Below are 27,077 nucleotides of genomic sequence, written 5' to 3' on the forward strand. Positions count from 1 at the left end.
ATCATATTTTAGTCGTATGATTTATGAAAAAACCGTTAGATGGTTTTTTTTTTTAAAAATATACTTTTTTGATATTTCAGTAATCCTATTTGTAAAAATTTAAGATATTGTTAAAAAAATGTTTCGACTAAAAATCTATTTAACAAAACTAGATTTTTAAACTGAACTCTTTCTTTTAATGAACAATATTGTTGGCAATTTTAAAATTTGTAAAAATAATTCAACATACATTTTTTTAACAAAACCCGAAAACCTACAAACCATTTGCAAGACAAATCGTCAGACATGATGTAAAGTTATCAGTGTGGGTTGCATCCCATCCTCTTTTTATTTTTGTAAGTCCGATACCACCATAGTCCTACATACCGCATTAAACAGTGTAATTTTAAGGATGAAGGGGCTTAATGTATGGTATAGCCCTTAATATGAACCTGGACCTGATTATTAGAAATAATTTGTATGTGAAAATCTATATCGTTTTGATGTATCTCAATGACAATCAACGAAGATACTTTAAAAGACGGAGTTATATCGTTTACGAAAAGATTGACGAGAAATCGACAAATCTGGCTCTTTGCCGACAGTACATGTACTTCTTGACCAACTAGTTCAGTTTCAATTCTTTAAATCACTTAAAAGTCTCAATCTCAAAAGCTCAAATATTTCCATTCTTTTCACTTTTGCCTGTCGAGTACTACTTGTTAAGAATTTCGACAACATTTGTGTGTTTTAACGCATGTTTCATTTCTTGTTTATTCATTGTTTAGTTTTCACTTTTCAAATGTCAAAAATGACAACCAGCTTTATAGTGGTATAAAAATGTAACCTTTTATTCGATTAAATCCTCTGAATGGCGTTAAGTCCTTCCACTCAAAGCCCTAACACTCAAACTCTAATATATTGTCAAGAAACTAGCCGAATTCACAAAATAAAATAATTAATTAATCTTAGACAGAATATTTCTTTTATTGTACTTCATTTTTGGATCAATAGTTCACGACTGATTACATTTCTATTCGTCTCTTGAAGAGAGACGACAAAATAGTTGTATAAAAGGGATGTATGAAAGGGATTTATGCAAGAAATGAAAGTTGGGAAAAATGCAGGGATTACAATTTCATAAAGCACAAAATTGAATGAAATTTTGAAAACTGACATGAAGCCCAAGCATATTAAGTATGTTTTAAATATCACTAAGAAAACGTCACAAAGCCCAAATAAAATGTCATATCACCCAAACACTAAGGTATCTATTAGGGAACATGTGCCCCTGAAACCTTATTGCTTGGTCTCACTATTGGATTTGGGGTACACAACACATCCTTTGGTGGATATGTAAATTATTAACTTGGGCATGTTGCATTCAACAAAGGTTTTAATGGCCAATTTTGGGCAATACAACATTTTTAATATGGTGGTGTTTTTTTAATGGGCAATAAGACCGAACTCGATTTTTAATTTGTAATTTCATAAAAGCAAGAAAAGTTTTAACATTTAAAGGTTCGGTGATTTTTTCCAAATTAATTTGTTGTGAACGCTATGGCATTTTTAATTTGGGCGATATGGTGTTTGGCAAAAAGACCTTGCCCTTTTTTACATGCCTTTAACTGGCTTAATAACTATGATATGTTTTCCCCACTTTATCCTAATTACAGCTTGATCCTATTAACCTACTCAAAATCCCGAAAACCTCAATCCAAAAATTCTAATAACCGCAAAAACTTTAATCTACAACTTAAAAAAATCAATAAAATCAAACATCCAAAAAACCAAAATCGAGAAAATCCAAGATCCCGTAAGACAAACCCCAAAAGCTCTAAATACTTAATTTAATGACTTAAATTGAAATGTTTGTTTAAATTTCAAAGTCAATTTATATATCTCTTATAAAACTAATGCATTTTCTATAACTTCAGCTTCTTAACAACACAACTGAAAAACCAAATTTCACAAATCCTAATAATTCCTCAATTTTATGTTTATGAATAATAAACGAAATGACAAAATTTTACAACCAAATTTCTATTTCAATAAAAGCTTTTCTTCCAAGTTATATCTTACTGCCAACAATGAAATTTTAATAGTCTCTTTGTTCCAACACAAGAGTTCATATGCATTCATCAATCCTTAGAGACATCAAGAATATATTAAACTGATTTCCATTTAAATTCTACAAAATCAATATTTTATAAGAATTATGTATGTCCATAACACGAGAATCGTTATAAACGTACAGGACATTGATTTATCTTATGTTTTTGAAGTATTCCAATCCATCTCTGTAGGTATGTGCACTTAATTTAATCCTGTTTCTTTGTTTAGTTTTCTTCCTGTGGTTAAGACAAGAAACCATGATTTTCCTTGTTTTGAGATGATAGGAATTTCTTGGTAAAGTTAACTCCTCTTCTAATCGATTCACTCTGGCGTATACGTACTATTTTGATTTTCTTTATGTTCAATTTTCTTTAAAAATAAAAAAAAACTTCTTCCTTCGTCTTGTCATGAAGTCTGACACAATTTTGAAAATGAATTCAATTTTTAGCCATTCTATGGAGCTGCACGTTTAGCTTTCGGCCAAAATCCAGAAGTTCCATCAACAACAACATCAACATCAACTACTACGACCACAACCGTCCCAACAACAATTATTACATCGTCTCCGACAACAAATGAAAACATTCCCGAGTCAATTATCACATCGCCCCCATCGGCTCAATCAATCGAAACATCCGGTGTTCAACCGCCATCAACTTCTGATGATGATGGTGGTGATTCCAATCCCAACAAAAACAAGGAGCATCAGGTCAATCCACCATCATCACCCACAGCATCAGGCGAACATAATAATTCTAATCTGTCGCCTTCGTCTACGTCCGCATCGTCATCTGTATTGACTACAAATTCCAATGAGAAGGAACAACTTGGTGACACTTTTGTTCCACAAATGGAAGCCACAAAACCCGGACCGGAACGTCGTTCCTTGAACGTGATGCCTTTAAAGGTTCTTATAATCCTAAGCACAAATAACTACACAAAATAAAAGTTTTGCATTTTGTAATTTTGTTCAGATTTTTTTGTTTTTGGTTTTGTTTTTGTGTTTGGAAAATGTAGTTAGATTTGCCTTTATCTATCTTCTCTCTTTATACATAAGGGAAGAAAACATTATTTTAATACTGGGTGTTCCGAGTTAAACACTTTTGAACCATTTTTCTTGTGCAACTGTATTAGCTCAAGATTAGAAAGTACTAAAAATGTCTACTTAGTTGACAGCAATACAAATAATTCATAACACTTTTTTTTTAAATTCCTTATTTTAAGAAACATAAGATGAATAGTCCAAAAGTAAGTAGTACAGTACAACCCACTTAAGAGAAAAAAACGTATTTAAAAGGCTTATAATTCCCGAGCAATTCCAGACTAATATCACTTATTGACAAATGTACGATTTTTTCCGGGAGCATAACAAAACCAATAAGTTTTCAAGGATTAGAATGTCCCAAGTTTGAATCTCACTTTTAAAAAATAATAAGCTTAAAACAATGAAAACGGGTTTTTAGGGGTAAGTTAAGACTCAAAATATCTCTTAACAATAAATGGTATGATGGCTTTGCAAAGTACAAATATTTTTCTTCTAGGTACAGTTTAAATCATTTTAGAATCTTCTAAGTTTTCAAGATAAGAGAAATTCTCATAAGGTATAAGTCTTTATTTGACTTCTTGAGCAAGGCTTGAATTTAATACTTTCATAGTTTTGAAAAATATGTTTTGGAGTTAATGTTTTGTGTTGATTTTGAATCCAAACTTTAATTTTAACTTTTTGCTCAAGTTTTAAAAATACCGTTTTTCAACGTTATTATTAAATTGTTTAAGATATTCCAAAACTTAAAATAATAGAATTGTTAAGACAACAGATTTGATAAAAAAAAAACGTACTTTCAAATTGTTTTGCTTTTTTCTGTTGAAAATCATTTTAGCATAAATGGCTTAGCGTTTCTTTCAGATTTCTGTTCTGTAAAACAGTTGAATATCTCAAAAACATAACGTGATACATAAATTTTGAAGTTAAATTTAAACTTAATGGTCTTAAGACCTTTGGGTAACATTCAATTTTATTGACACTAAGAAAAAAGCCGAGCCGATCAGTGTCACACCGCTTAAGTGAAAAACACCGGTAACCAAAAACGATTACTAGACAATTTTTTTAAGTTTCATTAAAAACAATCACTCTTTAAAGAAACTGTTAGAGAACAGAACAAAAACCTTGCTCAGCGCCTTCAATTGTTCTTTATTCCTTACCCTTGGAATATATTTATCAGGACACTGATATTTGAACTTCTTAATATATATGTTCAAGCACCTTCAAACGATAAATACAGATTAAAAAAAGTAATACAGAATTCCAAAATAAACACGAGGAAATTTTGACGTTTCTCTAAAAAACTTTTGCTGGAATAATTATGTGTCCTCTATACACAATGAGAAAAGATTAAATTTACAAGCAATAGGAAGACCATTTAATCTTTTAACTGGCAAATTATCGTGTGCCATCTAAACGTCGATAGAAAGGTATGTAAAAGAATGCAGTCTTTTGTAAATACAGTCTTTAAAAATCATTTATTAAATTTTATTCAAAGATTGCATTCATTGATTTAGGTTTGGAACTTCAGACTTAAAATCTTTTGAGAATTAAGCATTCCTTGCATTCTTTTGCGCCATTGAATGCTGTTGAAATGTTGTCATAAAACTGGGGTAAAGGTTTAATTTAATTATTATTATTTGAATTGTGAAGTTTGAAATTCTGGTCAATCTCATTATTGAAGTCATTGATAATTGCATTTAAAAAATATTGCATTCTTTTTCAATCCTAACGTTTAATATTTCAACTTGAATAACTCCGACATTTTCCGCCGATTTTAACATGTAAACTTAATTTGAAAAATTGCCAGTTGAGCTGCGAGCTAACTTATACCAAAAAACGAGCTGAAATCTTAGCACTTTCCTTAAAAAACTTAGCGTGCCTATCGTAAGAAAATACTCAACTTCTCTAGTGGTGTAAATAAACCAAAATTTCAAATTTGTGGGACACTGTACTCACACGTTTTTCACAAAACACCAATATGCTTGGCCAAAAATTAACAGTACCAGATTGAAGAACTCAAAGTTATTATATGTACGAACTAAAAAAGCTGCTTTAAGCTATAATTCCGAGATTCTGTCAAATGTTATGAGGAGTACCTGCAAAAGAGCTGCTTTTTATGTATCAAATGAATGTGGTAATTTTATCACCATTGTATTCAAAATCAAGTTTTCAATTAATGGCATAAAATATCCCACAAAAATCCTGTACATTTATGAAAATCGGCCAAAAAATGGTCGAGTTATTCAATGTTGAAAATGGTTACGCTCAGATCGTGCACCCTACATAGAAAACAAATACAAATTAAAAAAAATAGGGATTCAAGAGACATATAGTTTTTTTTTGGGCAGTTAACCCCCTTTTATATAGAATATTTTCAAAAAAAGGACAAAACATACACTTTAAAAACTTTGAGATGTATGATTTCCCGAAACCGTCGATCATCTCTTGTGGAGATGGATATGGCGGATTCAACATTCTTATTTGGGGGTCGGGTCATAGAGACAAACCAATTAATTGCAAAGCTGACGAACTTGACAAAAATGGGACAACTTAACCTTTGATAGTCAACAAATCCAAAATCAATACACTCCTAGCTAATTGTAAACTTATGTTAAGGCTTGATGCCGTAAATCAAGAAAACCACTGATGGTCTAATACAACCACTTGTTGGTCAAAATAATTTGGCCCATGCTTGATGTTTAACGCTCTAAACAAACTAATTTCGGTTGGTAGATTGCGCATTAGCTCCATTAAAGAAGTCTTTACAGGACACCGCTTAATAAGCAAACATGCTTTTCGACTTTTAGTTCCTGCAAAACGATTTTTTCTTAAGTCTATATAGGTATGTTCATGTCATGCAATGTCACAAAGACGAACACTCTACTTTGGAGACTTTTACTACAATGATCCTCCTAGTGATTAAGATTTCTTTAGGTTTCCTAATGTCTCATAAGCTTCAAACCTAAGGAATATATTAAGGTTCAATTATTGGTCTAAGAGTGTTGAATTTTCCGTCAACAGCCAAACTTAACCTTTACCTTTACCAGAACAAAAATCTTTAATGATTAGTCAGAAGACTGAACAATAAAACTCCTGTATTTATAGAAATAAATCTTAAAACACATTTGAACCAAAGTGCCAAGTTGTTCTGTTCACTTTTTGTCAATGTTTTTAAAACTCTCAACAAATACAAAATGAGTATAGTGTATTTAAAATGGAACACCCTGTGTATTTGAAAACCTCACTGAAGAAGTAGGTATTTAATTATTATAGTTTCACTGAATTTGCAAATAAAAAAGTGCTTGTTTTTTCAACGTTAAGTTTAATTTATTTGAGTTTTTCTTAATTTTTTTTTTATTTTTTCTAATTGTTTTGTAGATTTATGACTTTATTTCTTTTCTGTTCTCTTATTTCGTCCTTTTAAGGACACAGCGAGTGATCTCTTGGTGCGCTTTGTAGTGTTTTTTCTTTTTGTTAACATTGTTCTAGAAGAAAGGATGTGTGTGGTGTGCTGTGCTGTCTTGCGGGGGAGAGAGCTTAAGAAGATAGTAGTTTGATGTTATTTTATTTAAACAAAAAGCAAAAAGAGTTCACCCAAGGACATTTTTGTTTGTGCAGTAGGATCTTTTCATTAAATTAAAGTAGTACAACAAAAACTTAAAGAAAAACGTGCTTAGTAGTCTCATCAAAAATTACAAAAACAAACATACCTACATACTACATATACTTTACTTATACTTTTAAGTAGAAGCTTGTTATTGTTATTGTTATTGTTTAATGCGAGTAAAAGTTAAATAAATTAAAAATAAAGTTAACATAGACAAAAAAGAAGTCTTGTAGAACGTACGTAATTGCTTTTGACCTTTTGAAAGCTATTTTGTTGGGTTGATATAATTTGGTTTTAATTTGATTTTATTCTCGACCTCAATTTAATTTGTGTTGTTTTAATATCTTTTGGTTTTATTATTTTAGACGGCTGAGAACTTATTAAAACACAAGGATGGACAATACTCTTCTTTTGATATGGCACAATATGTCTTCTGGACTGGTGATGAAGCTGGAGTAGCAAGGGCTGTTGAGGAATTCATTGAACAAGGTTTGGTAAGTATATTTTTTTATATTAAATTAATTATAATTTAAAATGTGTTTGCCACACTTTATGTAGTGTAGTGTGTTTAACCCCCTAAAAAGTCAAATCTGACAAATCCAATTAGAACACTTAAGTCTACGCTTGAGTCCACATTAAACTGATCTTAAGTCTTGACTTTCGATGATGTTGAAGTCTACCTCTTGTTTTAAATTTTTTTAAATTTATCCATCCTTTATTTGAAAAGCCCAAAAAGCGTGACTTCGCAGCATTGGCATTGGTGAGAAAATGTTTTTCAAAATTTAACTCTTGTGCGTTGAATTCGAACATCAATGCGGAGAGGGTTCCACGCTGATTGCCTCTATTCGATCCCAAATTTAAAACATTTACACACCGAAACGTCACACTGGTATTGTTCCCATGCAAGTCAACAAAATATGTTTAAGAATGTTAGTTGATACTGGGTCATATGTTACTTTTGTGAGTCGATATGTTATTCCTCCCAAAGCACGTCTTCTTCCAACAAAAACGTAAGTCTTCAAAACTTTATGAGATAATCGTTTCAAAGCTCTTATTACTGGAATACAGAAATTGCACTTGCTCGATTCGAACTACGCGTTAAATCGAAAGTTATTAATATTCTCCCTTTCGCCGGCTGCGACGTTTCTTCCTTCAAGCTTTTTCATTTAAAACATTGATTTTTCATGTGAGGGACATACTTAAGTAAAACCCAAAGTTCATGCAGCAAAGTGTAGCGAAAAGTCTACCTGCTAGTTTATGTGTACATGGAGATTCCTCCTCGAACAGAAACAATGATTTCAACAGCTGTTGGTGTCAATAATATTACTAAAAGGGTCTTCTCTCCAATTGGTATTCTTTTGCTAAAGGGATTGTTGAGTGTCAAGTATATTAAAAAAAGCAGTGACGAAATTATGTATAAGTTTCGGTGCAGCATTCTGTCCTTTTAAATGATGACTGATACTTTTGGAGGAAGCTAACTGTTTAGATTCAATGTCGTGCAATGAGAGATGCCAGTACCTTTTTCAGATATTCTTATAAGATCTCTGGAATATCCTGCCCAACACAACAGCTAGCAGCAAAAGATCTTCTTCAGGAATTAGGAGATGTTTTGTCAACGGGTCAAGATGATTTGGGACGGCCAAAACTCGTGTAACGCCGGATCGATGTAGGATCATATTAAATGATAAAAGAACCTACACCTTGACTCCCTTTAGCTAAACAGGAAGAATTCAGGCAGATAATTGATGACATATTGTGGCTAGGTATAATATAGAATCCAGTTGCCATGGTGAAGAAAAAGGACAGATCGACGAAGTTCTGTGTTAATGATCGCTATGTGAACTCTGCAACGATCAAAGATTCATTCTCTTTTCCCAGTACAGACGACACTTTAGACTCTGGGCTGGCTTTATGGTTCAGCACTCTAGACTGCCAATCAAGAAAATGGTATGTAGAAGTGCACCCTGATGACAGTGAGAAAACTGCTTTTCTAACAAGAAATGGTCTCTGACAGTTTGTAGTTATGAGTTTCGGCTTAACAAACGTTTCAGCCACATTCCAGCGCTTGATGTCTTACATGCTAAAAGGTTTGCTTTCTTTCTTAAAAGAAATCCTAATGCACAGTAAGGTAAGACTTCTAAACAAATGCACTCTAACTTGTTTCAGCTGCTCAAGAGATTTGGATCTAAAATTGAGTTCTGTTAAATGCAATATTTTTTGAAGAGGAGTCAAGTTTCTCCATGTACTGAGCATTAACGGCCTATCGACAGATCCTGCGAAGATTGAGGCAGTTCAACGTTGACCAATTTCAGTGAATTCGACAAATCTAAAAAGCTTCATTGCACTTTGTACTTATTATCACCATTTTGTTTCTCAATTTATTGCCATTGCGCGTCCACTCCCTAACAGAGAAAAAATTACTTTTTTATTTAACTGAACAATGTGTAAGGGCTTTCGGTGAGTTACTTACCGTACTTTACTTTAGTTGGAGCTACAGCTCATTGTGCTCCTGGCCCTCAAGTAGTAACTTTCGCTAGCTTACTCGATCTCTAGATTGCGGTTTTGAATACCCACTTGATATGCGTCGGCCTCAACTTGTTCCCTCAGGCTAGCTGTTGAATACCTTACGGGCTGGAGCTTCAATGATCATTCGCTCGACATGCCCTAGCCATCTTAAGCATTGAACATACAGTTTTTTGACCATCAGTGGCAAGTCGAATAGCTCATGATTATATCTTCCCCGCCAGAAGTTACTTTGGCTGTCGACACAAATCGGACCATACCACCAAGAGATCCTTCATCTGCCTGGAGAGGGTTCATGCTACTGCACCATACAGCAAAGACTGGGATGATTAAGGTTTTGTCCAGTGTCTCTTTGGTATTTCGCGATAGGGTCTTATTCCTCAACTTCTTACTTAGGCCAAAGAAACAGTGATTAGAAAGAGTAATTCTACGTTTCATCTCCGCGGTGATGTCATTTGCAGAATAAACAGCAGTGCCCAGACAAACAAATTCGTTTCCCACTTCGAAGTTATACGATTCAAATTTTCACGTTTGACCAAGTCTAGGGTTTGAATCGACTCTATTTGATGACAGTTAATACTTCGTTTTGTCGTCGTTAATGTCAAGACCCATTTTCTTCGCCTCAGACTCGATATTAGAGAAGGCACTGCTCGTTTGGTTCTTCACATAATGTTGACGTCATCTGCATATCCAACATATTGTGTGGATTTTTGGAAGAAGGTTCCACTTGTTTTGGCGTTGGTGTTGCGCATAACTCTTTCAAGAACAATATTGAAACAGCTACATGACAGCGCATCGCCTTGTCGAAGTCCTCTGATGGTTTCGAAGGTTTCGGTCGTGTCTCTTCCAATTTTGACATAGCAACGAGAATTTTCCAGCGTCATCCTTATAAGATACCAATACTCTTTATGGATTGAGCAGATGGTGTTTAAGTTCCACTCGTCGGGCATGGTTTCTTCCGACCAAATTTTAGTAACTAGCTGGTGCATGCTCCTTACCAAATCTGCTTCAGCGTATTTAAAAAGCTCCGCCTGCAGACCGTCATCACCAGCCGATTTGTCCGACTTCAGGCTGGTGATGGCTATATTGATCTCACTCTTATCTTTGCAGGCTCTAGGATGGCTAGTGTATCCCGTTGGTTTTCGTTGTAGGGTTTCTCGCAAGCGCTAGGGATACTCGGTCGGCAAAGGCTTTGGAAATATCCTCCTGCTGCAGTCTTCCAACGTTGAATTTTCTCCTCGTGGTTTTTGTTCGCTTAAGAACTTCCATGGATATTCATTCGCGCAGTTTAACACCAAATAGGTAGTGGTCGGAATCTATGTTGGCTGGAGAAGTGTCTTCCGTCAAAATCAACATTATCGATTTAGTTGCATTTTCGATAACGGGGAACCGCCAATTACCTTTGTGGATATCTGGGCGAAGAATCTGGTGTTTTTTTCGGCTTGGAAGTCGATAAGGCTTAGTCCGTTTCCAGGTGTATTGTCGTGTACGCTATTACTTCCGATTAACCTACCGAAGATGCCTTCTTTACCAATTTTGCTGTGAAAATCTCCCATGAGAATTTTACTGTCGTTTTTGGGAAGAGCTCGTTAAATTCTTCTTTGGTGTTGTCATCCTTCTCTTCCGTCGGGGCATGTGCGCTGATAAGGCTCATGTGGTGGAATTAGTCCTCCTTGTGTCACTCTTTTGATTACTTCTCTTTGCCTTAGTTTCAATCTGACAGCAAAACCACATCCAAATAGGCGCTTCCCCCCATCGAGTAGATGCTTCCCATAGTGAAAATCACAGCCTTCAATCTTTCTACTGCCTGGCCCATTCCAACGCATTTCCTGGAAGGATGTCACATCAGCTTTGAGTTCAACGAGGCCATCGGCAAGTTGTTCTACTGCCTGGCCCATTCCAACGCATTTCCTGGAAGGATGTCATATCAGCTTTGAGTTCAACGAGGCCATCGGCAAGTTGTTCTACTTTGCGTGGCCGGTTGAGTGTACGCACATTCCGTGTACATACATTTAAATCTTTGTCCGTTTTTCCGTTGTCGGGGGGGGGGGGGGGGGTTGACAACATTATCAACCCGTTCATCCGATGCTATTACTCTATTGGGTCATCTGCAAGCAAAGAAGGGACTTATATTCGATACCGATGCCTGTAATTACGGCAATAACAGGATGGTAGAGGAGGAGTCATCATGTATTATTAATCGGGTTTTAAATAAATCCGAACGTAACTATTGCAAAAACGTTAAGGAGCAGCTGGCACTGGTAAAAAATATTAAATACATTAATGTGTACTGCCGAAAAGTTTGAAGTCCGAACTAATGACGCATTTTTGAGTAAGTTATCGTTTCAAGAATTTAAAAGGCCAACTTGCTCTGTGGATGGAATGCCTACAGAAATATAACTTTCATGTTCTGATACAAAATTATTTATTTTATTATTTTTGTTTTTCAATTTTCACAAAAACTAGAAAACATAAAAACGAATAGTTTTCAGTGATTTATAAGAAATTATGTAATAAGAGCAGATTCTTTATTGGTATTTATAATCATAAGAACAATTATACTCAAAGGAATTTTCTAACTTTTTTGCCATAAATTTTGACTCGTTAAGTCAATGATTTCAAAAACAATTGCTTAAAACAACTTTGTTTACAATTTATTATAAAGTGTAGAATTTTGTTTTTTGGGCAAGGTAATTTTTAACTGCAAATGTTGCCGTTGCAACAGTGTAAAAAGGAATAAAACACAGACTTCCACTTTTTTAGATTCAAGCAATATGATAGAGCGAATTGATATTCTTAATATTTGGAATTCGGCTAAGAAAGTTAGTAGTGCTTTAACAAAACTTGAACAATATCTAAAATGAATTATTTGAAAGCAAAACAGGAGATAATAATCTTTGTAAATGCTGTTCAAAGAAGAAAAACGTACTTTTGTCTAAAAACAGTACTTGGCTTACTTTCGAAGAAGATTTTAGTTCTGTACAAGACCAAAGATGAGAATATCTCACAAAAAACCTCAAGGCAGACCACAAAAGCCATTTTTGGAAAGCTCGTCTAGAACAACGAGGAGACGTCTTGTAGAGATCGTTGACTTGTCCAATGAAGATATCGCTTGTGCCTTAAAAAATGTCAGTCCAAAAAAAAGTGTTCAAGTTAAATAACTTGATACGAATGATTCTTAAAAGCTTTTGGTTGAGGCAATATTGTTGAAACATCAATACCAAATCATCAGGAACTTATAAAACCAAAAAACTGAATGTTTTTCCAAGCTATTTAAAAGCTCTTAAAGCCAAACAAGAATGTAACAAATATCGGATTCATTAGCTGAAGTTTCGCTTCAAGGCTTCCTAATCATACAGCTAAACGCATCGTAGAATCCCAACGAGAAATTTTTGAAAATTTGGAGAATGATTTCGGTAATAAAAAAAATTAAAAAACAAAGATTTGTGATATGTTATAAAACTTGTCCCTTCATTTTTTAGCTGTGTTAATAGAAAAAGTGTTTCGTATTTCTTGCAACCGATAAATTCAGTTGCAAATATAAAAATGTCGCTCGTCTGAATAAAATCACATGAGGTAGAATAATTTTCTGTTCGTCTTTTTAAAAATATAATTTCATTGTGGCTTAATGAATTCTTGATTTAGGTCATCTTACTCTAATCGGCAAATGGGGCATTGATGGAAGCAGTGGACAGTCCGAATACAAGCAAAATATATCCACCGAATTCAGTGCTCGGACATGTTTATAACTTCATATGTTCCAATCCTTGGCCAGGATCAATTCGATACTGCCGACCCATACGTTTTCAATTGAAAAAAGAAACGGCAGATCCATATAAATGAATTGAATTAAACAAATATAAAGATGTCAGACTGTTTCACCAGGCGTAAAGCATATACTAAAACTGACAATGGTTGATGGTAAGGTATGCAACCTCTTGTCTCATAAGACTTCACAACAAGTTTGCTATATTTATAACCTACCAATATGAACGACATTGAAAGCTCCTTAGAAAGAACGACAAATGAAGGTTTCTTAGATTTTGGCATATATCGCCTGCATGCATGGATAAGGGGAGAAGTTAGAAATATCTTATCGAAGCAAAATAAACGTATCCAAGGAGAACTTAGGCAGAATGGGTTGATAGTCGACAAGCCGAAACAAGGTGGAGGCAATTCAAACGATGGAAATACTGCCCGCATATTTTTCGCGAACCCATTTGTATACTCGCAGCTGAAGCCAAAAACAAAAATTTAAAAATTTTCCGTTCAAAAAACAGCCGAAAAATATCAAGGACGTCAACAAACACCGATTTGTTAAACAGAATATTGTTGAATTTAAAAAAAATCAACTTTTTTCAAGGAATTTTTAAATTTATTGATATAATTTTTTTGAAAGTAAAATAATGCATGTATAAAATTACTTTTTTAATAATAATTTAATTTAGTTTCCATTAGTTCAAGTAAAATTTGGCAATTTGCCGAACAAGTACAAATGAAACCACTGTGGCGTTGGTTTAAATATATTTTTTAGATTTTAGTTGAATTTATACAACATTAACCTTTCCTGGGCTATAGACCCTCCCATTACATAATAAAGTTAATTTGAACAGAAATATCTCTTTTAATCAAGAGTATTTTTAAAAGTCACAGTTGTTCTATCTATATTGTTTTATTTATACCAACCCTACAATATTAAGCAACATTGTGTTCAGGATTATTTATTAAATATTTATATTTATTTGTTAATTTAATACTAATTTATTTATAATTGAAATCTTCAATTACTAAATAAGTAATTACTTTTACGACTAGTTCAAACTTGAAGCACCCTTTTACGTTCATAAAATATCTCTCAGCAAGAATATACCTTGAAATGTTAGAAACTTCGTACAAAGTGATTGATGTTTTCAAAAGTAAATTCTTAGTTCTTACATCTGAATTGATTAAAATAGTTTTGAGAATATTAACTTTGTTCCACGCCTACCTCACCTACCTACGAGTACTTACCTTGTAAATATTGGAAGTTAGTTATATTGCGTGTTTGGTCGAATTTGTGTTTCTTGTTTTAGTTTTAGTTTCACGTTTCAGGTTTGAAAATAATATTAATTCATTTGAATCACGACATTAAACCGCAGTGTTTCAGAAAAGGTATCTGATGGTTATATGGTAGCTAATTTATAACTATGTAGATTATGCCTATAATATAAATATAAGGCGTTAGTTTCGTGTTATTTATTGTTGTGGGAAAATAATAAATATCCTTTACCCTTATTAAAAGTTAAACTTTAACTTTTTTTCATATTAAATTGGAAAAGTATTTATAAAGCGCTTATACACGTTAATTCATTGGTAAATATTTATAAATACACATTTTATGGTGTTTCAAGAACAAATCAATAGAATAGTAAATAGAGTATTTAGTAATATTGAATAGTTTTATAAGGTGCATAGAACTTTCTTATTAAAATCCAAAATGTTGGCTTTATTGCACTTAATGATTTTTCGCACATGGTCTTTAGAATATTTTTTAAACGCCGTTCTGGCTGTCCAATTACCACTTTATCTAATTTATACGGTCTTTATTTTGTGAGACTTTTAAAAACGTATAGGTTACATGTGTAGTTAAGATATATTGACTTATGCGCTGTTCAACTTTAAATGCTTTTTTTACTGGAGATACAAAATGTAGTTGGGGAGAATAGAACTCCTTTGGATAGAGATAATATTATAGAAGGACGACCTTTAAAGCTTTTGGACGTAGCTTTAAAGGTCTGAATGTTATGACCCTAAAACGGTACATTTAAGCACAAATGGCTTCCGATGGTGAAATAAGATTTGTTCCTAACTACAACAAGTGAAAAATATTCACAAAAGCACGAGTAGATAATATGTTGTCAAGCTTTCTTAAAAAAGCAAGGAAACTACATCACGTAACGAGTAAACAAACAAGGCAACTCTCGTACATATCGCTGTATCGAACAGGAAAAAGTACCTCCAACTTGTGATACCTGCAAGGAAGTTAGCTAAGATTAGATGTTTGGTTTTACGAAATTCAAAATTGAATACCAACTTAATGACTGTAATAAAACAGAACAATTTTGAAACAAAAGACGTACGCTAAGGAAAATAATAGCGCACAGAGGTGAAAACAAGTAGGTAACATCATATTAGGTGTACCAGAGGAAACAGTGACCGCTTGTTGTACAATAAGTTCAATTGGGCAACTATATCTATCTATTAACTGCCAAAAAAAGAATGATCGATCACAACAGCCAGCGGTTATATGACCTCTAAAAATTTTGTAAAATATCTCGAACACTTTCTAAGTCACTTTAAAGCAGGCAAACTTAATAATCGCTTAATAATTATGGCCATCCATGAAAGCCATGTATGTCTTGAGGCTATTCACTACGCTAAGTATTATGGCATTGTGCTCTCTTAACCATTTCACAGCACATTACTCATAGGATTAAGCCGTTACATAGGTCCCTATGGACTTCTAAACAATTTCCTTAATGCCACATGTGATGACTGGATGCTGAACCATCCAGGGGAACTTTTACTACATATGTTATTTAAAAGGACGTTAAGGTGAAGTATTCTTCGGCACACTTAACATATTTGGTGCTATAGATTAAATGTGTTCTCACGAAAAGACAGGGATATCACGGAACTCAGATGACACAAACAAGAACATATGCTCCTTGGACTTCCAATGTTATTGTTGCAATACCCAACAGATCAAAAAAGATCCTTTTCCAAATGAGGTCCTCACTTCAGTCGAGGTAAAACATTTAGAGTAGGGGAAGGAAATTCCAAACAAACATGATATCAAAAAAGTATATTTTTTTGCAAAAAAATCCATCAAACGGTTTTTTTATAAATCAAAAAAACTGAAAAAAAAATGTTTCACTTCCAAAATCTTACGACAAAAATATTATTTCATCTCCAAAACAATTTTGTGCAACGAACAATAATGTTTTTGACATCTGATAAAATTTTGAGAAAAATCGAATTGACAGTTTTTTTTATAAAAAATAAAATTCTAAAAAAAAACATTACCCAAAGTTGGTGAAAATTGAATATCGATTGAAATATCTTATCCAAAACTTGAAATTTATGCTTCAAACTTATTTCATCTTATAAAAAATATTGTTTTTAACATTCTTAAAAATATTGAAAAAAATCGAATTGACAGTTTTTTTACAAAAAATTAAAAACCGAAACAAATTTACAAAAGTTGGTTTAAAAAATGATTTTCGACTTAAATATATTTTCAAAAATTTGAGATAATAGCTTCAAACTAATTTTTACTTATAAGAAATATTGTTTTTAACATTAGGACAAATTTTAAGAAAAATCGAATTGACAGTTTTTTTTACATAAAATATAAACCTAAAAAATTTGTATAAAAGTTGGTAAAGATTTACTTTCCACTCAAATAGCTTTTCAAAAATTAAAAATATTGGCTTCAAACTTATTTTATTTCACAGAAAATATTGTTTTCGATATTCAGTAACTTTTATGTAAAAATCCAACAGTCCGTTTTTTCATAAAAAATAAAATCTACAAAAAATAGTTCGCAAATTTGGTAAAAATTGATACGAGTACATATAGACAAACTTTTAACGAAGACAAATTGACAGACGGGATGGGAAGTTATCAGTGTTAGTCGCATCCCAGCCTCTTTTTTGCCAACCTAATGACATCATCTAGGTGGCAGTCCGTACGTTTGTTTCTGTAAATATTTTTTGCATATTTCATTCTGGAAAACGAAAATTCGCAAACAAATGTAGATCCAAATAATGTCGGCAGAATCTGTAAACTTCTTTTGACGATTGCATATTTTTCAGGGAGGATGCTCCAAAATTCTAAATATTCCCCTTTTTCCTTAAACAGAGATTCAAGATTTGAATCGTTTTTAAAATCGATGAACTCATCAAAAAACTTTGCCTGATCTTGATTTAATACAGAAACCACTTGTGAGATAGTCGTTGTTTCCAGATGCCATGGTTTTTCTACAAGCGTTAAGCATTTTTTTATTTTTCTGATATCATGATACCTTTTTTCAAATTCTTTTGACAGTGATGTTCAGTTTAATTCAATATTGCTGAGCAGTTTTCTTCAGAGATGTCGATGAGGTCCTTTGTAGCTATTACCATTGTTGGAAAATTTTGTAGCAGTTTATTTCTTATTTCTTCATGAAAAATATTAAGCTTTTCTTCAAAAGCAAATACTTTATTTGCCAAATCTTCCAAAAGGCTTTTAAATTTTCTGTGGTTTAATTCTCTCGCTCGAATTTAATTCAAAGTATCAATTACAATCTTCAACGCAGCATCGATTTTTAAATTTATAATCCATGCTTCTAAGTTTTCTTGATGAATAATGCAATAAAATGTAATTAAATTTATCAAATTATATTTTTTTTAAACACGAATATAAATCCATTTTCAGATCCAGTCATGGATGGACAGCCATCGGTACATACACCCACGATTTTCTTAATATCAATATCTTTCTGCTCTAGAAAATTTTAAATTGAAATCTATTCCCCGGGTCTGACCTTTCATCGGAAGGAATTGGAAAAATTCTTCGAAGATTAAATTCTATTCTGTGCAATATCTCGCAAACACCGAGCATTGAGATGTTGCTGAAATATCAGTGCTGGAATCGAAAGCCAAGCTAAAAAATATACAGTTCCCTAAGATTTCTATTAAATTTTTACGATTATATTTGGAAATGTCTTCAATACGTCTCACACATGTTGAATCAGACAGCTGTAACTTTTCTTATTTCAGACAATATATGTTTTTTGTTGCTAAATTTATCAAACAGTATATCGGCAGCACTTACGAAACATACATCGGTTAACAGTTTTATGTGCTTACTAAGAGTATACTAAATTTCGTAAGATGCCTTAGTTACCACAGAGTCTTGAGATAAAGTCACGAACATCACATCGGTCTCAACCATGGTTTACTCCAGAAATTTCCTCTCTCATGTACCGTAGAAATCAAGCATACCTTCGTTGGAAAAGATATAGGTTAGAAGATCTTCACAGATCATACCGGTTACTTCGAAACCAAGTCGTTTGTAAGATACGCACGGAAAAATCAAAAGTTTTCAAAAATCGTCTTAATTTATCCACTAATGGTCGAAAACTGTGGAACAATCTACGTGATATCGGTATTGGTAAGCAAAAAAGTTCTAAGTGTCATGACATTGACATCAATGAGTTGAATAAACAATTTTTAACGTTGCCCTCTACATCTTCACTGGATCTGTATGAAGTATTTAACGAAGGTAATTCTTTAGCCTCCCAATCTGCTTTTGAGTTCTCTAGGATTGATTGTACTGAAGTGGTTGAAAGCTTTATGCTAGTTAAATCCAATACAGTTGGAATTGATGGTATACACCCTGTTTCTATAAGAGCTTTACTACCACTTCTTTTGACTTATACTACACATTTGCTTAATACAATACTAACAACCGATATTTTTTCAACGATTTGGAAGCAAGCAAAGATAGTCCCCGTACCAAAATCATCTAATGGCAAGGATTTTCGTCCAATCTCTATACTTCCATTTCTTTATAAGGTTTTAGAAAGGATTATGCAAAGACAAATAAATACATACCTAAGTAGAGTCGATTTACTGACACCTTTTCAGTCCGGTTTTCGTCCAAAACATAACTGTTTGACAGCGCTATTGAATGTGTCTGAAAACATTAGACTAGCTGTTGATGTCGATAATGTAAGTTTTTTGGTTCTTTTGGATTTTTCAAAAGCTTTTGACACTATCAAACACTCGATTCTCATACGTAAGCTTATTCATCAATTTAATTTTTCATCTTCTGCTGCTAATTTGCTTCATTCTTATCTAAGTGATAGAAAACAGGCTGTAAGTCTTTCCAAAAGATTGTCTTCTTGTTTGCGGGTCTTGAAAGGTGTTCCTCAAGGATCGATATTGGGCACGATTCTCTTCTCGCTTTATATAAATGAGTTGCCATCGATATTGAAGTTTTCGCTTATACAAATGTATGCTGATGACGTGCAACTTTACTTGAGTAGTCCACTAGGTCTTATTGAAAATTGCGTTCATAACATAAATCAGGACCTTTTAAGCATCCATATTTGGTCCCAAAAATTGGCCTGTTCTTAAATCCGTCGAAAACTAAATGCTTAGTTATCTCTAAAAAGTCTCTTGATCTTTCTTATTTCCCTCGCTTAATGCTCAATGATATAGTTATTGACTACGTAGAAACAGCTAAAAATCTTGGTGTCATTTTCAACAGATCTTTAACTTGGGAAAACCACATAAATTCAACTGTTGGTAAAGTGTACGGTGCTCTTAGGGTTCTTCAAGATTCCCAATACTTAACTCCCATTAAAACTCGAAAAATGTTAGCTAAGACTTTGATTATTCCACTTCTTACATATGGTTGTGAAATCTATTGTAACTGTGATGCTGAGAGTAGACGAAAGCTTAAGATTGCCTTCAACAACACAGTAAGATACATCTACGGTCTTAAAAGATATGACCATATCTCCGAGTTTGCTTCTTCTCTATTCAACATGCAGTTTAAGTATTTTCTACAATATCTAACACTTCTTCTTCTCTTCAGTATTAAACAGACGCATCAACCACATAACCTTTATTACAGATTACAATTTCCTACTTCAAATAGATCAAACAAGCTTAACATCCCACGACATACATGCCTAACATCTGAGCGGCAATTCTTTGTCAACGCCATTCGCTTATGGAACTCTTTGCCAAGTGATATAAGAAGGCTTGAAAATGTTAAAATATTCCAGAGCAAACTCATTAACTACTTTTCTTTGCTTTAAATGTGCGGTTTTACCTTTAATAAATTTATAATTTAAACTTTGCAGTTAACTTAATTTCTATAGCGTCATTAATTTGTAAACTACTCAGTTTTGTCTTTTAACTTAATTTTAATTATTGTTTTAATTATTATGATCTTGCTTTTGTATTCCAACTAATGTTTTGTATTCCAACTAATAAGATCATATCTGGAGTATGCTGAGTCAAATGGAACCATTTCCAACAAACGTTTTCAAATAGAATTAAGAAAGTTCAGAATCGTTTCACAAGATTTGTGTTTTTTTTTTTCAAATGCGATTTACGTCATCTGGCTTTGAAATCAAGATGCAGTATTTGAATGTGATATTTTTTGTTGCCATATAAAGTGCCCTACTCTATTACCTGTAATATTTATTTATGAGCCGATTAGACCATTGCCAGGAAGATACCTTCTTTTTTAGCCTCAACATAGGACAAATTATAGTATTTTTTAGGTCAATAAGGGAATTCAACTTTTTTAACTTCCCATAGGAAGTTATTGTAATGGGTCCGATTTGTCAAATTGAAAATTTTGACATTTCTCGACGTTTCAAGGTCCCTAGAGTCGAAATAAAAGATTTTTAGAAAGATGTATGTGCGTGCGTGTGTACGTACGTTCGTACGTCCGTACGTCCGTACGTCCGTACGTCTGTACGTCCGTACGTTCGCGACGTTTTTTTCGTCGTCCATAGCTCAAGAACCATAAGAGATATCGACTTCAAATAAATTTTGTTATACAGATAATAAGGCAGAAAGATGCAGAAAGGGCTCTCAAGAAAATTGCGTGGGTGGTTTTTTTACCATAGCAGTTTAAAAAAAAGGTGAAAATTTTGGTTAACCCTTAATATCTTATGAACCAAAAACGCTAGAGACTTAAATTAAATTTTATATAATAGACTGTAACGTGATCTCAAAGAAGTATATTTTTTGAAAAAAATCTATCTAACGGTTTTTTTTCTAAATCAAAAAAACTGAAAAAAAAATTTGTCACCTCCTAAATTTAACGACTAACATATGATTTTATCTCCAAAACAACTTTGAGCAACGGAGAATAATGTTTTAAAAATGTGATAAAATTTTGAGAAAAATGGAATTGACAGTTTTTTTTATAAAAAATAAAAATCTAAAAAAAACATTACTCAAAGTTCGTAAAAATTAAATATCGATTCAAATATCTTTTCAAAAACTTGAAATTTAGGCTTTAAGCTTATTTTATCTTATAAGAAATATTGTTTTCAACATTCAATAAAATTTGGAGAAAAATCGAACTGACAGTTTTTTTACAAAAAAATAAAAACCTAAAAAAAAAATTAATAAAAGTTGGTAAAAATTGATTTTCGACTCAAATATCTTTTCAAAACTTTGAGATATTGGCTTTAATTTAATTTTATCTTTCAAAAAATATTGTTGTCAACATTCAGTAAAATGTTGAACAAAATCGAATTGACAGTTTTTTTTATAAAAAAATTAAAAACCGAACAAAAATTAACAAAATTTGGTAAAAATTGAATATGGATTCAAATATCTTTTCAAAAACTTGAAAGATAGACTTCAAACTTATTTTATCTTATAAGAAATATTGTTTTAAGCAATCTGAAAGATGTTGAGAAAAATCGAATTGACAGTTTTTTTACAAAAAATTAAAAACCTTAAAAAAAAATTTATAAAAGTTGGTAAAAATTGATTTTCGACTCAAATATCTTTTCAAAAATTGTAGATATTGGCTTTTAACTACTTTTACCTTTCAAAAAATATTGTTGTTAACATTTAGTAAAATTTTGAAAAAAATCGAATTGATAGTTTTTGTACAAAAAATTAAATACCTAAAAAAAAATTTAACAAAAGTTGGTAAAAATTGATTTTCGACTCAAATATCTTTTCAAATCTATAAAATATTGGCTTCAAACTAATTTTATCTTATAGAAAATATTGTTTTCAACATTCGATAGAATTTTGAAAAAAATCGAATTGACGGTTTTTTTACAAAAAATAAAACTCTAAAAAAAACAATACTAAAACTTGGTAAACATTTACTTTCGACTCAAATAGCTTTTCAAAAATTCAAAATATTGGCTTCAAACTTATTTTATTTTACAGAAAATTTTGTTTTCAATATTCAGTGATTTTTATATAAAAACCCAACAGTCCGTTTTTTCATAAAAAAATAAAATCTATAAAAAATAGTACGCAAATTTGGTAAAATCGATACTAGTACATATAGACAAACTTTTAAGCAAGACAAATCGACAGACGGGATGGGAAGTTATCAGTGTGGGTCGCATCCCAGCCTCTTTTTAATTATTTCAACTCATCTCATGTGGGCCAAGTTTTGGTTTATTAAATAAATTATTTTGAGGTTTAAAAATTAAAAGTATGCTACGGTAGAAAGAAAAAACCCACATAAGGTCTTATTAAACCATACGTCTCTAATGTAAGATAACTATAAAATACACACCGTAGTTTCTCTTTCAACATAAGATAAGTTGATCTGAATATTACAAAGAAGAACTTCAGGGAAATACCTTAGGTAAAATTCGTTTTTGTAGATAACAACGCAGCTTGATTTTTATGGATTTATTAACTTCCCATAGGAAGTTATTGTAATGGGTCCGATTTGTCAAATTGAAAATTTTGACATTTCTCGACGTTTCAAGGTCCCTAGAGTCGAAATAAAAGATTTTTAGAAAGATGTCTGTGCGTGCGTGTGTACGTCCGTACGTCCGTACGTCCGTACGTCCGTACGTTCGCGACGTTTTTTTCGTCGTCCATAGCTCAAGAACCAGAAGAGATATCGACTTAAAATAAATTTTGTTATACAGAAAAAAGGCAGAAAGATGCAGAAAGGGCTCTCAAGAAAATTGCGTGTATGGTTTTTTTACCATAGCAGTTTGAAAAAAACTTGAAAATTTTGGTTAACCCTAAATATCTTACGAACCAAAAACGCTAGAGACTTGAATTAAATTTTGTATAACAAATTGAAACGTGATACCAAACAGGTATATTTTTTAAAAAAAAACAATATAACGGTTTTTTTTTAAATCAATAAAACTGAAAAAAAAAATTTGTCACATCCAAAATTTTACGACTGAAATATGATTTTATCTCTAAAACAATTTTGTGCAACGAAGAATAATGTTTTTGACATCTGATAAAATTTTGAGAAAAATGGAATTGACAGTTTTTTTTATAAAAAATAAAAATCTAAAAAAAACATTACTCAAAGTTCGTAAAAATTGAATATCGATTCAAATATCTTTTCAAAAACATTAAATTTAGGCTTCAAACTTATTTTATCTTATAAGAAATATTGTTTTCAACATTCTGAAAAATTTTGAGAAAAATCGAATTGACAGTTTTTTTTTACAAAAAATAAAAACCTAAAAAAAAAAATTTATAAAAGTTGGTAAAAATTGATTTTCGACTCGAATATCTTTTCAAAACTTTGAGATATTGGCTTTAATTTACTGTTATCTTTCAAAAAATCTTGTTGTCAACATTCAGTTAAAGTTTGAAAAAAATCGAATTGACATTTTTTTTACAAAAAAAAAAACTAAAAAAATGTATAAAAGTTGGTAAAAATTGATTTTTGACTCAAATATCTCTGTAAAAATTTTAAGTATTGGCTTTAAAGTAATTTTATCTCATAAAAAATATTGTTGGTAAAATTTAAAAAAATCGAATTGACAGTTTTTGTTACAAAAAATAAAACTAAAAAAAAAAACAATACTAAAACTTCGTAAAAATTTACTTTCGACTCAAATAGCTTTTCAAAACTTAAAAATATTGGCTTGAAATTTATTTTATTTCACAGAAAATATTGTTTTTGATATTCAGTTATTTTTATATAAAAATCCAACAGTATGTTTTTTCATAAAAATAAAATCTACAAAAAGAGTACCCAAATTTGGTAAAAATTGATAAGAGTACATAAAGACAAACTTTTAAGCAAGACAAATCGACAGACGGGATGGGAAGTTATAAGTGTGGGTCGCATCCCAGCCCCTTTTTTAATTATCAAATCAGATGGATACAAATCATCAATTCAAAATGAAGTTTTGACGAAAAATGTTAAAGGTCTTATTAATTTCGACTTCAATTTTTAATAATAATCTAAAAATAAATACTATAATCACTAAAATTTGGCACCTTTATATTTTTAAAACATTGTGTACTTTTCAAAACACGCATTATTTCAATTAATTATGTTTTTAAATAAATACATTATCTGAAACGTGGTCCGACACAATAAATTATTATAATTAACTAATACGTATCTTTGATTTTCATATTTGGTTTCATGTTTGTTCTGTTTTATTTTAAGTAGAAAGGCAGGGAGATGTTTCAACCAATATTGATATTGAATTAAATTAAATTCAATTACATTTAATCAGGTGCATGTTATCCTCAAATCAACACTACTTATGTTTAATGTGGCAGCACATGGCACCCGCCCAATAAATTTTATTGTTTTATTATTATTATTTATTAAGAATTCTGAATTGATATGGTTTTTCCTTTTTTATTTTCAATTTACTCTTTTCTTTCTTTTAGATGTCCAGAGAAAATGCCATCAAATTTTTGCGTGACATACGTTTAGGGATCGAGTACTTGCAGAGCTCTTATGCCAATCGAGTATTCCCCGACCAATTGAGGGACAATTTTATTAAGGTTTGTTTATATATGTATATAGATTTCCTGAACTCTAAGGGTTGAGAATATATTTACTCAATTCATCTAAGTGTTCTTTATTCATCATACAAATTGAATTTCAGAAACACTCTCACAATTCAAATCCGATGCAAACTCAAGCTCCAGCTACAACAACTTCAACGACTACAGCAGCACCAACAACAACCCGAAGACCAGTACCATTGACCACTGAAAGGACAAGTTCTGTCATCGCAAGGGAATACTCCTCCGCTGCTGCTGGTGGTGGTGTGGCTCCTGGTAGTGGCCATAAAATGGTTTTAAATCATCATTTGGACAAGACAATGGAAAGTATGCCATCACTTATGCGATTACAAGATGCCAACAATGTTCATCATGATAGAGGTGAGTTGAATAATTATTGACCTACGAACTCAGCGTATTTTTCGTTATTCAATTTTCTACAATACCTTCTGGGGGTTTTTAACAATTTCAAATACTGTTCTTCATTTGTTATGAACTTAAGGATTCTGGGTTTTTAATAAGCGATATAAATGGTTATTTTAGGTTTTTTATATGTATCTAATGGTTTTTAGAAGTACAATATTTTTTTTTAATTACTTTATTAGTAGCTCAACAGCTTGCACACATGGCCTAGTGACTTGCAACTGTCAACCATTCCTGTGTGTGAGTAATGTTGTCAGGAATGGATGGACCTACAGTTTTAAGCTACTTCTTACTTATTTAAGGTGGTGATCTGAGGTATTCCTCTAATGCGCTGTCATGTGGGTATGAATGCAAATACCTTTCTGCCCGAGCATTAGTTTCCATGCGCTCTACGTGATTCCAGCCATCTTAGTCGTTGGATTTTTACCCTTCTGGCTAAGTCTACGTCGCTGTACAGCCCGTACAGCTCGTCGTTCCATCTTCTCCTCCACTCCCCTTCTATGCATTCGGGACCGTAGATCAAACGAAGAAGGTGCTTTCATCCGCTTTTGTCATAGTACATTCTTCTGCAACGCATAGGAGACGGGGATGATGACGTTCTTATATAGCGACACTTTGGTACTCAATTGCTTTCTTAGCCCAAAGAAAAAGAGGTTATTCTTTGTTTGATCTCAGCGCCAGTGTTGTTTTCTGCGTTCATAACGGAGCCTAGGTAGACGAAGTCCTTAACTACCTCAAAGTTAAATATGCCGATGGTGACATTTTGACCAAGACGTCGGTGTTGTAGGAGCTTTGTATTGCCCTTATTAACCACTAAACCCATTCTTGTCGCCTTTGCCTCAATACCCACAAAAGCCCCATTGACATCAAGCTGAATTCTTTCGAATATGTCAATGTTATCAGCATATGCTAGTAATTCGACAGACTTTTGAAAAATAGTGCCTTTTTTATATTCAGCGCGCACTCAAGGGGAAATGAATCCCCTTATAATGACTATACACAGTGCGATCAATTGCGAAGGGAGGATAAGATTGGAAAGGAGATACCGATGCAAATTGGTTCTGAATGACTGCTTATTGTAATGAGTGGGAAATGTTGAGTCTGGTAAAGCATTCCACATTCGTGTCGTGCGACTAAAAAAAGGATCTCTGTACTTTACTGTACGTCCGAAATTGGGCTAAAGGGTAATCTTTATGAAAATAGCTATAAAATAATGACAGACATGAAACCTTACGGTGGTGCTCAAAAGATAAAAAAGTTTCAGTTAAACAACAATAACCTATCAAACCTATTAATTTTAGAGCTCTTTTTTGAATTCTGTCCACGAGACTAAAAAGTGTTATTGGAGCACCAGCCAAGATATGGGAATTGTACTCGAGTTTCGGACGAATATAAGCTTTATAGATTGTAGCCAGATCCGAAGAGGTAAGAAACTTCTTGCATCTTCGCAGAAAACCTAAACACTTAGCAGCATTTTTGGCGATGTCAAATATGTGATCACTCCACAACAAGTGGTTTATAATGCACATATCTAGGACCCAAAGCTATTCAGTCTCCTCGATGCAAGTACCACTCATGAAAAGTGGCATTGTGGGAGGGTTACGCTTTTGTGACAGTAGACAGCATTGGGTTTTCAAAGCATTAAATTCTATACAGTTTTTGATTCTCCATTGGACAATGCTGTCAAGATAAGAATTTAATGAGCTTATCATACGCTGCCGTTGGTAGTCCACATTCGAAAGATGAAAATCTAAAAACGAATATGAGAAGCTGAGGGTACTGTCATCAGCAAAACAATTTCATTGGTTAGAAGTTTCAGACGAAAGATCATTTATTAATATAAGGA

The 27,077-nt window shown here is 32.5% G+C and overlaps 1 protein-coding gene across 3 annotated transcripts in view; it reads left to right on the forward strand.

Moving 5' to 3' along the window:
* Positions 1-27,077, forward strand: part of LOC129938341 (mucin-2) — a 304,608-nt gene that overhangs the window by 219,492 nt on the left and 58,039 nt on the right. For 2 of the 3 annotated variants that reach the window (XM_056045829.1, XM_056045828.1), the window contains exons 5-8: positions 2,543-3,001; positions 7,112-7,240; positions 24,689-24,805; positions 24,910-25,189. In XM_056045829.1, coding sequence (XP_055901804.1) covers positions 2,543-3,001; positions 7,112-7,240; positions 24,689-24,805; positions 24,910-25,189 — 985 coding nt within the window. The remainder of the gene's footprint in view (positions 1-2,542; positions 3,002-7,111; positions 7,241-24,688; positions 24,806-24,909; positions 25,190-27,077) is intronic. The other variant, XM_056045830.1, reaches the window with a different exon arrangement.

The sequence above is a fragment of the Eupeodes corollae genome, chromosome 1 (assembly GCF_945859685.1).
Source record: "Eupeodes corollae chromosome 1, idEupCoro1.1, whole genome shotgun sequence".
NCBI classification, from domain to species: domain Eukaryota; kingdom Metazoa; phylum Arthropoda; class Insecta; order Diptera; family Syrphidae; genus Eupeodes; species Eupeodes corollae.